The sequence below is a fragment of the Parasteatoda tepidariorum genome, chromosome X2, assembly GCF_043381705.1.
Source record: "Parasteatoda tepidariorum isolate YZ-2023 chromosome X2, CAS_Ptep_4.0, whole genome shotgun sequence".
Lineage (NCBI taxonomy): Eukaryota > Metazoa > Arthropoda > Arachnida > Araneae > Theridiidae > Parasteatoda > Parasteatoda tepidariorum.
The window spans coordinates 49,872,576-49,887,400 of record NC_092215.1 but is presented as its reverse complement, the minus strand read 5'-3'; the positions used below and the strand labels follow the sequence as shown (position 1 = coordinate 49,887,400).

The window sequence follows — 14,825 nt, the reverse complement described above, 5'->3', positions numbered from 1 at the left end:
AAGAAATGTTATTTATTTATATTATTATCAGTGGCAAGTTTAGTTAGATTAATTAATTATAATGGGGAACAATTTTTTTTCGTACAAATTTTTTTTGCACAAATACTTGATCTTGCCCTTTTCGGTATAGGTATTTAAAATTTGAAATTAGTTTTACTCATAATGCTACAGATTTTTTTAAAGGATAGTTTTAGTCTTTTTTTTTTTTGCAAAAATGTGCAAATTTAAAAACGTTATTTATAGAGAGGATCGCTTAAATATTGCGTAAAACTTCTAGAGGAATATGGATCATCATCAGGATTAAAATTGCATAGAAACCCTTGCCCGGAAATGTCATCGTACGCGACTAGGTGCTCTTTCCCTATTATGGCCAGTTCAGAAGCGCAGGAAGAAACAGCTCATAATAAGAAAGTGTCCTTATCGGCAAATGATATTTATGCTTACCCTTGTTATATATAAAGTTTTTAATTTTCTAGATTTTGATAAAAAATAGAGAATGTCGTTTAGAAAAACTTTTTCTTGAAGAGAGAAACCGGTTGTAGACGATATATCATGATATATACATGAATTATCTTTGCTTAAAAACAAATCTTAATTTTTGAAAATTCATATTTTAGATAAATTACCTCAAAAAGAGTATGAAGAGCAAAAATAAACTGTTAAAAATTTCGCTGAATAAATGGATAAATAAAAATTTATTTAATTGTTATTTGACCATATACAAGAAAAATACTCAAATAACCATAATTAACAAGACATTCACCCGTTAACCGTCAGAAAAACCGTTTATTAAATGCTTTCACCTAATACGGTAAAACAATCAAAATTTTATTGCACCAACTAGGTCCACCTAATGAGGACACTTAGTTCCTTACAGCTGGGTACATATTATATCCGAGAAGATAATCTGTTAATTTCATGATTGTCAGAACACGGGTCCGATTCTTATCGTTGACACCACAATTTTTCCTTCCTTCCTTTAAACCTATGAAGAATTTCCAGTATCCTATGCTTCCCAATTAGTGACCCCGGAGTTTTAGAATACCACTCTCTCATGCTCACATAAATGGCAGCAGCATTAAACTGCTTAACACAATAAAGTCTAGTATTTCCCCTCTCTTTTATGATAGGTGTAGTACATACGATTGGTGGTGAAGATAAACTAATTAAATCACATTCCACAGTTCATTTGAAAAAGCACTACTTAACCACAATCTAGCTCCAATGTCCATTACCTAACGAAACGCCTATCTTTAATATCCTATTAAATTTCTTTTCTATAGTTTTCACGTTGACACCACAGTATTACCTCCATTCCCTTTAAAACATGAAGTATCCAGCTTTCCCCGATTTGTGATCCTGGGCTATTAGAATACAATACTCTCATCCATGCATAGATGGCAGCACCATAAAGCTGCTAAGCAATCTCCAATATCCAGTTAAATTTCTTTTTTACGATTTTCAAACCATGCTAGTTGTAAACGGTTTAAAAACCGTAACGGTAAAAAATTTTCTTCACTATAAGCTTTAGAGTTTTAATTGGATGGACAGATTGCTGCCAGTTATCTTACCGTAGCCTTAGAATGAAAATTCTAATAATGCAAACAATTATTTAAATGAAAAAAATGGTTTTAGTTGTTTTAATATCGTTCCTAATACAAAATTCTTTTTCAGCTATCTTGGGAATTGGAACATCTAGCGATGCAGGAGAATGAGTTTAAGGAAATTTACGTTGAACTTAGTAACCAGTGTAAAAAATATTCCTGTGATCTCTTAGATTTATGCCGTAGCACAGAGGAAGTAATAGCTGTTCTTAATAAGAAAACAGATTCCAACTTCCAAGAAGATGAAGATCCTGATAAATTATCTTTGTCTCGACTAAAGTTGGCATTAAAATACGAACAGAAACAGGTAAAATCCTTGGAGGCATTCCACATTTTGTAACTGACAAAAATGAGTTTGTTTAACTTATACGTAGTCTTTATTTTATGAAATTAAACATAATTACTAAGTATTAACTTTTTAAAGAAATTTCTAACACAAACCAAAATTCTTTCCTCCGTTTTTAATAAAAAATTAATCAAGTGTAAAAATTAAATTATTTAAGCAAATTTCAAGAAGCGATTTAGAATTGTTTCTATTTCTATTGTCAAATACTTTTCAAAGATATTAGTGTAAAGCAAACTCCCCTTTTAAAGGAATTTCATAAACGTATTAAAACATTTGCTATTTTAATGTTTACGAAATTTATAATGGATAAATTTTAAAGTGTTGCCTTTTAAACAAATTTCATTAGTCTAATTAAGCATCTTTCAATTTTATTTAAAGATGATTATAATATGCAATGTTAAAAATTTTGGAGTAAAATTGAAACCATATTTGGTGTTGAGCTATATTAAATACACTTTTAAGTACAGAACTGTAATAATTTTGCAAAACATTATATAAACTGGTCAAAATAACCATTGTTTGAAAGAATTAATACGAATGTATATTTAAAGTGTACGTAAAGTGTAAAGCGTAAAACCAACGATTAGGCCCATCCCCCGTCAATGCAAAGTAAAAATTTTACAGGCCCATCTTAGGGACCGAAGTTTAAAATTTATAAAGAGTTCTTCAAGAGCAAACACGACAATTTATACTCGCTGGTGGACCACTGTCTACTTTAAAACTAACGCTAAGATCCATCTCATGTTACTGGTAGGCAGAAATTTCATTAGTATGGTATAAAGAATTTCAGAAATTTGATTGGTCTAAAAAACCTATAAAGAGCGCTACAAGTTCCAACTTTACATTGTTATATCACTAGGTGGGCCATAGTCTAGCTATAAACTAACGCTATTACCCATCTCACGTTATTGGCAAATACAAATTTCTTTGAACTTGCGTAAGAAGTTCAGAAATTTCATTGGTTCAAACGTAAGAGGGCAGCTTTAAGTTCAACATGACAATTTCAGATCACCCTCGACAACGTTCTTTGAAGATTTTTCAGAACTCTCAAAACCATGTACGAACTATCTGAATCCCATCTCACGTTATTGTTAAATACAAATTTCTTTGAACTTGCGTAAAAAGTTCAGAAATTTCATTTGTTCAAACGTAAGAGGGCAGCTTTAAGTTCAACATGACAATTTAAGATCACTCTTGACAACGTTCTTTGAAGACTTTTCAGAACTCTCAAAACCATATGCGAACTATCTGAACCTTCAATGTGATCATATGGGGGGAGGGGGAAAGTAACCATATACGTATTTTTTATACAATAATTTTTTAATAGTCCAATGAAGTCTCAGTAAAATAACAGCCAACATTTGCATCAATAATATTTTATTGTATTCAATTTAAGATAGTTTGACTATGTTTTAAATTGATTGTGCTATAAAGTAGAAAATTAAAAATCGTTTCATGATTTTAAATGTAATTTATTTAGAAATTCATATTAAATGTGTAAGCTCATGAGCAATAATTTTATAACATTTCGTTTCAGTTCGTAGCCCACCCCAACTGCCAGCAGTTATTAACATCCATTTGGTATGAAGGTTTACCGATATGGAGAAGACGGAATGCAGTCATGAAAATCATTTTATGCGTCAGCTTAATTACTTGTATTCCTCTGATTGCGCTATACTACTTAATATTTCCTCGTTCACAACTAGGGAAAATTTTTCGCTCTCCTTTTATGAAATTCATATACCACAGGTAATATATTATTCTCATTAACTTTATTTATTTATTTATTTTTACTTTCTTTATTTTTTCTTTCTTTATTTATTTTTTCTTTCCTTCTTTTTTTATTTACTTTTCTTTTCTTTTTTCTCTCTTTATATTTTTACTTATTTTTTCATTCTTTCTTTCTTTGTTTTTTCTTTATTTAGTTATTTCTTCTTCCTTTATTTATTTTTCTCTCTTTATTTCTTTACTTATTTTTCCTTTCTTTTCTATCTTTCTTTTATTCGTCCTTCCTTTATTTTTTCTTTATTTAGTTATTTTTTCTTCCTTTATTTATTTTTCTCTCTTTATTTCTTTGCTTATTTTTTCTTTCTTTTCTATCCTTCTTTTCTTTTTCCTTTCTTTATTTAGTTATTTTTCTTCTTTTATTTATTTTTCTCTCTTTATTTCTTTACTTATTTTTCCTTTCTTTTTTTCTTTCGTTTCTTCTTCCAATCTTTATTTATTTATTTGAATTTTAAAAAAGTATTTTAAAAATGTGTTGTTTTTAAAATGTTAAATCATATATGAATATGCATTGATTTTTTTAAAGAAAAAAAACAGTGTAACTTTCAAATTCGAAGTAATTTAATATTCAAGCCTGCAAAATAAAAAAAGACACCTGTTACAAGAAAATACTTGAGTAAGAAGACAAAACACTTGGAATAAAAGTATGCATTGATATGCCTTATGTCTTTTAGAAATATGACTGGAAGTAAGAAAGCATACTATAAAACCTTTCCTTAAATGACATTTTTTCGGAGAAATGTTTGATAAATAATTTTTAACTGAGTTTTCAAATAAACTAATTTTGCTTTAGATTAGCTAAATTTTCTACTTTACTGACTAAAAGTTTTTCAAAATTTGGAATGTTTCAAAATATTTCTAATAATTACATATTTTGTGTATGTTTAAATCTTTAAACTTGAAATATCCTTTCAGCTTTTCTCTTTTGTTATTTGCTTACTATTATACATGCTTTTAACTTTTTACTACCGTCGATTACCAGTATTCACATTTAACGAGATATAATGTTAAAATAGTTTGACTTTAGATCTCTTAGAATTGAAAAATGTATTATTTTAAAGGATAAGCTATAGTAAAAAAAAAGATTAAGACTAAACAAAAGTTTCTTTTAGTTCCTGAAAATTAGGAGACATAAATCATCACTTATTAAAAAAAATATTTTATTACTTGATTTGATTTTGATTTATTTTACTCCTAAGCAGTTCAAATACTGGCATGATTCGTAAAAACTTATCTGGAATGTGTTTGTCAACTGCTTCAGGAAGTCAATTCAGAAATTTTGTTTTTGTTTTGTTGGGAGAAACTCAATTGGGTAGGCCAGTTGGAAGGAAGCTCATTAGTTTCCTTTTGTTGTTTTTGGGTGGAAATATATTCAGTGACAAAACATCACTGAAACCCTTGATGTCCCCACCAATAACAGGTTCTATTTTGGTGATACGTTGCTAAATCTAAAACTACTTAATTAAAGTTCATTTTGAAAAAACGGTTCATACTAGAATCGAATATGTTCTTATGCATTTTTAATAACAATTTAATAACAAAATCTAGTATAAATATTAAAGTAATTTATATGCAATATTTTCCTACAAGTGCTCGTTGTTTAAAAATGTATTTTTTTTCCTTCGTCGTAAATTTAAGCACGTGAAAGAAACGAATCATTGACCCTCAATCTAATATGCATAAATAGTTTAAACGAATTCCCTTGAAATTCTTCTATAAATATAAAATTTGTTGCCTTTTTTTACGTTGTCATTTACATGGAAAAAGTACCTGAATACTTCGAAGACTTTATGGAACGTAACATAATGCAATATCGATTGAATAGCGCTATTCACTTGAAAAAGAAAAGAATTTTTCTTAAGTTACTTTTTTTTCGATTATATTAGTAGAGGCAATAAAATATCTTTATTGAAAGTACCACAATCCATTGAGTTAAGATGCATTGAAACATAGGTCAATACATTATTATTTTAATATAAAAGAATTTTTAAGCTCTTTGTTAAGGCCTCGTGAAAAGTTATGGTTCGTAAATTCAACGATGAAATATTTATTTCTGGAGTTAAAACAGATTCTGAGTATCGAAAAAATTAGAAACGCTGAAGAGGACAGTATAAAGTAGGTAATCTATTGATTTTCTTTTTAGGGAATATTAGATCCCCTTTATTTTTTAAACCTCTTAAATGGTTCGCAGTATCTGTCATCAGCGTTAAATATTCAACAGCGTAAAAAAGTTTTAAAAATATAAATAAATTTATCCAAATTAAATTGTACCTTGAATTATCATGTAAATAGTTTAAAAAATTAGATTATTAAATATAATCACACATATATTTATATTTAATCAAGTTCAAATAGTTCAGTTATTGATATTCAACTTTTTTCTTATTAATTGACATTTCTTCAGTTTTTAATTTTACACGGAAAAAAATTCTGACCAAACTAACGTACTGTATAGTAATAACGCTGCAGGTAAAAAAACAACAACATAATTTTGGTAATGAAAATAAAAATATATGGTAATTATAAACGTGTATTAATTTTTTCATTCTTATGGAAGCGGTTGACTGGAAATTTTGATAATTAAAATTATCGTTCTGAATACCAATTATTTACCAAAAGATTCAAAACTGAAAAGTAAATTTAACCGAAAGACTAATTTTTACTCTAGGCTCTGAGAAATTGTAATGAAATTACCAAATTTTTTCCACACTGATTAAATTATATCACATATTGTAACATAATATTTTCTGGTTATTTCAACCAATATAAAACTTTCCTATGGAACCAGGAACACAATAAACTATACCATATTCCGTTAGTTTTGACAGCACATTTTTTCACAGGGTGCATTATAATATGATATAAGTTAAAATGCAATCAGATTACCAATTATCTTGATTACCAAAATCATTTACAATAATTTCATAATTCTAATAAAGAATTAATGAAAACTTTGTTTAAATATCTGAAATTTAAAATGTTCCATGTATCGCTATTTGTTTCTATATATAGAAATTAAAGTGCTATATATATACTTAGTGCTATATTTTGTTATATATTTAACACAATTCAATATACATTGTGGATGAATCACTGGCAGTGTTTGTGCAAATACTTACAAAATAAATTAAGACTAAAATATTCTTTTCACAAACCTTCCTCTTGGTGCAAAATATTTATTAAATCAAATAGTATTTTAGTCATTATCTCGAATCAGAGATGGTAATATGTAATCATTTTTATCTTTAATTAATTATATTATCTACAGGTTTAAATTAATGATTAGTAATTTTTTATTCAAATTAGTTGTTAATAGTTGTTCGATCTACTTACTGAGTAATAACTACTAACTTTAATCACTGAATAGCAGTTATTAATTTTATTTAATTGTTAGTAATTATAAGTTTTAATTATTTATTAATAGTTTCTAATTCTACTTGTGATTAAAATTACTAATTATAAATAATAATAAGTGGCTTTAGCTCTAATTAATAATTACTACTAGTTAGTTAATTTTTAGTAGTTTTTAACTTTAATTAATGATTAATAAATTAATGATTAATAAATTAATGATTAGTGTATTACTGTCCATAAATCAATATGATTGATGATTATTTAATATTTAATCAAATAATTTGTAACTGTAAATTATAATCAATGAGGATTAATTATGAACTTTAATTAATAACCATTGAATAGTAATACTAATTAGTAGTTTCTGACTAATAATCAATTAAATGTAACAGCTAGTAGTAATTAGGTAGATTAGTTTCTAATTCTAATTAATGATTGGTAATTATTAACAATAATGTTCAGGAGCTATTAATTCTCATAAATTATTAGTAAATTGAAAATTAGTAGTAGCAAATATAAATTTAATAATATAAGTTTAGTATATTAGTGTAAATTACTATTAGTATAAATTACTATTTGTATGAATTACTATTAGCATAATTATATACTTACGTACCTGAACTAAATTCTTATCAGTAAAATGTCCGAAGTGGTAAGTTTAAGGCTGGACAACTAGGGATTATTTATTCTGAATCTAAAGGAAAACGCACAAGTCACTTAGAAATTATTAAAAAATATATTTTAAGTTAAAGAAAATATATGTTTTTTTTTAGTACAAGACAAGAAGCTATTTCTGAAATTTGAAGAAATTAATTTTTGCTTCTGCAACACAGCAAGTTCTATAGATAATTTTAATTAACAGTATAACAATAAATGTCAAAATTTTAAGAAAATGTTTCCAAATAAAAACTATTTAACGTTAAATTTAAATTCAAATATAATAAATAATCTAACAATTCAATCATTTGACTTTCAATCATTTGATCCAATTATAATAAATAATTCAACAATTCAATCATTTGTCTATTCAGTTCTGACAGTAATATTTAATCAAACGCTAATTACCATTTCGTTTGCAGAGATCAATCATTAATTCGCAAATTAAACCCATTTGGCGAAGACAGCTTTTTTTCAAAGTGCAGAGGAATCTTCTGAAAAATTTATCTCAGGTCTTTCACTTTGCTAATTAGCAAAATCAATGCCAACTGAGATATTCATTCGTAAAGTAATAAAGCATCCAAGAATACTCATTAAAATCACCCACCAATAAGTATTTAGTTCACAGAAGATAAGTACGCACTCACAAAAATCAATGAAATATAATCAGATATGTTTAACTGAATTGGCTGTCTTCTTGTTTTACTCTCTTGTAATAAAAATATATTCTAAAATAAAATATTTTTCACGAATTTAAAATCTTTTAATAATTTCGCATGGTAAACGCAGATTTATGTACAAAAAATATTGAAAAATAAAAATATGCATATTATCAAAACAACCACAGTATTCGTTTTGCACAAAATATAAAAGTAGACTTTATAGCTAACCTATAAACATGCAAATTAATTTTGTTAGACTATTTCACTGTCAGAAATTTCTACAGGAAAATGGTTAAATTAACATTTCGGTTCATTTTTATTTTACTATATTCATACAAAACAGTCGAATAACCATAAATCAGATAGTATTCAAACTGTTAACTGTTAGAAAAACTCTTAATACGGTTAAACAACCAGAATTTTATCGTACCAATTAGGTCCATCTAAGGAAGCCACTTAACTCCTGGCAGCTGGTTACATATTATTACAGAGAGGGTCAATCTGCCAATCTCTCGGCCGACAAAACGGAAGTGCACGTCCCAGCGTTGACACCACATTATTTCCTCTTGATAAAACACAACTTAACTCAAATGCGTATTACCTATCGAAAAACCTCGCTTAAATGTCCAGTTTAATTTCCTTTTTAGAGTTTTGAAGCCATGCTAGTTGCAAATGGTTAAAAGTCATATAGTTTTGTATTCATGGTTTTTTAACGAAACAAGTTGTAAACTGTTTCAAAAAATTAAAGGTAAAAAATTTTCTTTTCAGTAAACTTTAAGATTAATTGAATGGGCAGACTGCTGTCGGCTATTTTACAATAATTTTGGAAATAAAAATTTAAACATTGAAAAAGTTACACTAAATTCATTTCTTAACTGTTTGAGATATCTGATGAAGAAATTCAAATTTTTGATTTTCTTCTGAAATGTAACAAAATGAGTTGTTTGAAAATGAGATTAACTTATTAGTAATGTTTAAAGACAATAATACTCTGTAAAAATATGAATACTGAAATCTCACGAAATTTCTTTGTTTTTGAGGAAACCATTTCCTGATACAAACCCCAACCAAACTTTTCGTCAAAGTGATGAAAAGATTACTGCAACTTCTTCGAGGAAATAAATTTCATCAGAAGTAAAGAAATATCATGGAAAGGAACGGGAGGCATTGCTGATCACTTTTTCGTGATCACAGAATGTTTCACGCAGAAAAAAAAGCATTGTCAAAACTACCAGAATGTGGTAAAATGTATCATGTTTCTGGCTCCATGGAAACATCAAAAATTTCGGTAATTTTTACCAAAGTGCTTTGATAATGATTTTGGTAAAATTAACAATAAAATATAATTTTATACTATATAACAAAATTTGGAAAACGTGATAACATTTGCTAATTTTATCATAATATTTTAAAGCATAGCATGAAAATCATTTATTCGATCAAATTTACTTTTCATATTTGTATTTTTTACTAAATTTGTGGTCATAAAAATTATAGCTTTAAAAATGCAAATTTCCGGTAAACCGTTACCATACGAAAGGAAAAACTATTAAACGAATGGTTTAAAAACAGTATATTTTGGTTTTATTAACCAGAATTAGATTTTTTTCACCAGAAATGCCATCCCCATACAGTACAGTAATTATTTTTGATCCATGTTACCACTATTGGTCATTTTTAAATTATGAAACAGGTTTTTTGGAGTCTTTTACCTCTCATTTAAATTAATAACATTCTACGAATTTGTTAGTAAACCGTTATCATATGAACGGAAGAATCATTAAGTGAATGATTTAAATATCGTATATTTTGGTTTATCAACCATAATTACGTCTTTATTCAGTACAGTAATTGCTTTTGCTCCGTGTTACCACTATTGTTTTCTTAAATAATGGAACCAGGTTTTTAAGTTTTTTTACCACTCATTTAAACAAATAAAATTCTACAAATTTGTTACATTTTAAGACCAAATTTATTTAGTCATTCTTCACTTTAAAATACATGTACCTAAATTTTTACAACAGCACTGAAATAAAACAGCGAATAGAATCCTCCTGCTATTTTTAGACATTAGGAAACATTAATCTCTTCCAAATCTCACCTCAAGTTTTAATTCCAACTGACAACTTTTTGCTCCCTCTAGAAAAGTTATTATCATTTACATCTTTGCAAAATCTCTTCTGAATCCCTTCTTCCATATCTGTATGAAGTAGAAATCTAAAGTGCAATGTGGAACATAGCGCCAAGCAGAAACATTAAACAGTGATGGGTAATGATTTTGAGAACGGGAGAAAACAAGTGAAATGAATTTCATTCCAAAGCAGAGTTACATTGCAGTCCATTAACTGTGGTTGGGAGAAATCAATGATATGCAAAGTATAACAAGGAAAAGGTGGATCCTAGAGTAAATTCAGAGGTCTTTGAGATCTCAGAGAAGGAAAAATAACTATTTTCCTAATCAAAATGTGGAATGAAAGAGTGTTGGAAATTAATTTGTATTTTGAATAACAACTCACACATTTCAAAATTTTGAAATAAAAATGAATTTGCGCTAGTATTTTTTACTGGAATTTCTTCTACAGGAATTTATAAATTTCAAATCTTTCTTTTTTCTCTATTTTAAATTCATGCATTATTAATCATAGCCCTGATTTTAAAGGGATATCTACTCTGTTTATATTAGCATCCTAGCATTCTATATGGGTTTTTGTTCGGATTGTATAAACATTTCTCATCAATACTCAGTTTTTTCATTGAATAACAAGTAGAAAAAACTGGTTTTCCGGTCGGAGAAACATCACGTGAGAAATGTCTTGCCTGCTCGGATAAAAAATTCTGGTATAATGACGGTAAATTCTGGTTCCGTACTGTATGGTAATTGCATTTCTTAATAAATAAATTTTAAAAAAAATTTAAAAAAATTTTAAAAAATCAACTTTAGTTAATAAAGCCAAACTATATAGTACTTAAACCTTTCATTTCATCATTCTTTCCCTTTCATGTCGTAACCGAATAAATGGTTTGTATGCCATGCTCTAAGATAAAAGATGATAAAAAAAATGAAAAAAAAAATGAAAAGATGTTCTGAGATGATAAAATTACCGTTCATTTGATAATTTTTTCCGTTTATGCAGTAACCGAATTCAAAACTACTTAATATTAACCAGGAACTTGGTTAATATTAAGTGGTTTTGAATACACTTCTTTTCTCTCAGTGTATTAATAGCTGTGTTAAGAAATGGTCAATTATGGTTTTAAAGGAAACATTTTAAAATAATTAGTAGTTCCAAGTAGTTTTTTGGAAACTATTGTCAATTTTCTTATCAGTTACTGACAACATTTACACGCCCTGTAAACTCCAAGAACCAGGAACGCGGTTAATATTAGGTAGATTTCACCACACTGTTAGTGCTCAGTGTATTAATAGCTTTGGTAAGTCATGTTATATGCTTCAATTATGGTTTGAAACGAAAAATTTCAAAATAATTAGTAGTACCAAGCAGTTTTTCTGATACTAGTGTCAATTTTCTTATCAGTTGCTGCTAACTTTAACAGGATTAAACTAGAAGTTTTATTTTTCTTATTTAGCAAAATAAAAAATATAAGTTTCAAGTTGCAATATTTTTTAGAGAGCAGCAATCTGAGCAGCGGTGCCTGAGGAAAAAGATCGTTCGCCTCCCAAAGATGTGACCCTGGTTCGAATTCCAGCTGCGGCTGGGTGAAGCGAATTCTACTCCCGAATCATACCGACTACAGTTCTGACTTAAAATATCCTTAGTTGGTGACGGATCTCGCCACCAGGCTAACTGTGCGAGGTTTTCGAGGTTTTCCTCTCCACGTAAAGCAAATGCAGGTTTAGCCCCAACAAAAATTCCTCCCCGAAAGCTAGTTCACCCAATGCTTGATTCAAGTGTTCCCTTGTCTTCCAGATTTTTCTTCAAAATAACAAGGCTACAGAATTGAAAATTGATAGTCGTAAACTCAGAACTACGTCGACAGTTTGACAGCCGTTATAAAACAAAATAAAAATTCCGTAGTTTTGTGAAAACAGGGTACTTTTATTTTACTATTTTTACAAACAGTATTCTAGAAATTATAAATTATTAAAAATCAGTCTTTAAAATAATACCAGACTCTTGAAAAATATTTAATCAGTTCAGTAGATCTACGAAAATATAAAAAAAAAGGTAGTTAAAACTCTATTGATTGTGAAGTTACTTTGGTATTACTATTATTTTTTTTACTCTTCTTCTAAATTTGTAAATCAGCTGAAAGTATTGAAATCTATGCAACCTTTATTCCATAATTTTCTTTGAGATCTTTCCTAGCTTTCATACATGTATTATAATTTTTTGATTCTTAGCTGTACAAAGCAAATTTTGAGATCTACAAATACAATACTGTCAGCTATTCACAGTAAAAGTTATCTTAAACAATTTAGATTTTTCGTAAAAATGCTTCAAAATATATTTAGAAAAGACGAAAATACTTTACTAAATTAATTACACTGGGGAGCAAGTTCTTTGTTGCATTTATACAAATACTTAATTTTGTGTGAGGATTTCAAATCTAAAATTAGTTTTGCTTCTGAAGCTACATATTATTTTATAAGGAAGCATTTTAATCCATTCTGTTTTAAAAATGTATAAGCGCAAAGACGTTATATATAACGGTGGATTGTTGTGACGAACTTCTAGGAGAATTAAGGAACATTATCAGAATTAAAACTGCACTGGAACCCATGCACGGAAACGTCATCATAATTGAAAAGGGGAGCTTCCCCCCATTATGAACTGTTCAGAAGCGCATGATAAAACAGTTCATATGTAATTTTTATCCTTTAAATATGATCCAACTCCCCTTGAAGTTTTTCGTAATATTTATGCGAACCCATTATAACGTTTTTAAGCATGCACATTTACACAAAATAGACTAAAAATGTAAGTTAAAAATAAAATAAAACATATTTTGGAGAAAAAAACTGATTGTAGATTTGAAATCAGCGACAGAAAAGTATTGATCTGTTTAAGAAAATATATAGAACAGAAAACAAAAAAAAAATCGCTCTTTAGAGTAATTAATATTTTCTTACTAAATTCCTACTCTTTTTATAACTAGATATTTTTTCAAAAACTACTCTTTTGCTATAAACTACTCTTTTTAAATAAATATTTATTCAAAAATTTGCCTTATCTCCAAAATTCCTAATATGGAAAAAAAATTTCAGTGATTTTACCATGATAGATACGAAAAAACTTATTTTTAATCCATGATAGCAATAAGATTAATCTTGTTAAAAGAAGTAAAATTTGTATTAACACGCTCAAATTTTATTTCTTTTTAACCAGAAACTATCTAAAAATTCAACTTACTTCTGATTGACTATTCCTAAAAATTGTCAGCTGAATAATCATTCTTAACCTTTCAACACTTTTCCTTCACGTAGTATGTGAATCAGTAAATCTGTTTACTTATTTTGAAAAGCTTTTAACCAATAGGTTTTTGCAGCCGCTTTATATTCAACACAAGTTGAAGTTAGAAAAAATAAGATTTGCTGAACGTTGTGAAAAAAAGAATCATTTTCTTAGGTAGTACAGAAATATTTATTGTATTACTTTTAATGTAAGAGTTAAATTACAAGGAGATAAATACATGTAATAAATTTTCAAAAATGATTACATAATAAATTGGAATCGAATACACATTAATTAGTTTTTAAATTTTTCATTTAATTCTGACGACCTTTTCTTTTAATTTGAATATTTATTCTGACAACAACTCATATTTTCCTCTGGATATTTCATAAAGAAACTTTGTATAAAACGTAATCGAATCATTATCAATCAAGATTTTTTTTAATTTTGTAATTTTATAACCGTTGTTAAGCAGCTCACCTAAATTTGATTTTACTACTCCCCATGTTCAACTCGGCAGCATTGTAATTTTGAATCTAATCCAAAAGACAAGGGTAGTCCTGCATTAGGTATTGGGAAAAATTTGTCTTCGTAGAGGATTTTTTGATAGAACTAACCACCATTTGCGTTACATGGAGAAGAAGACAACGAAAATCTGAAACGGTTAGCCTGATGACAAGGGGACATTTATCCTTGATCCGTCTACCACTGAGGAGATTTTACATCAGCATAGTGGTTGAGGCTAGTCGGGTGTAGAATTCGTATTAACCAACCATCGTTGGAATTAGAACCTGGGACACCTTTATGTGAGGTGAGCGTTATATCTCTTGTGTCACCACAGCTCTTCATTCAAGCACTTGGAATGTTCTACCATTGATAACATCTAAAAAGGCAGGGATATTTAAAAATGATTTTCGTAGACTGTTTGGTGTTTCGTGGCAACGGTTCTTTATATGTATTTTTAGAATCCTTGTCACAAATAAAATAAAATATAATTATATAA

General features: G+C 28.1%; 1 protein-coding gene across 1 annotated transcript in view; it reads left to right on the top strand.

The window, feature by feature from the left end:
* Nucleotides 1-14,825, top strand: part of LOC107437390 (transient-receptor-potential-like protein) — a 264,329-nt gene that overhangs the window by 176,392 nt on the left and 73,112 nt on the right. Inside the window, exons 4-5 of the mRNA XM_071188199.1 lie at nt 1,675-1,911; nt 3,488-3,699. Of these exons, the coding sequence (XP_071044300.1) occupies nt 1,675-1,911; nt 3,488-3,699 (449 nt within the window). The remainder of the gene's footprint in view (nt 1-1,674; nt 1,912-3,487; nt 3,700-14,825) is intronic.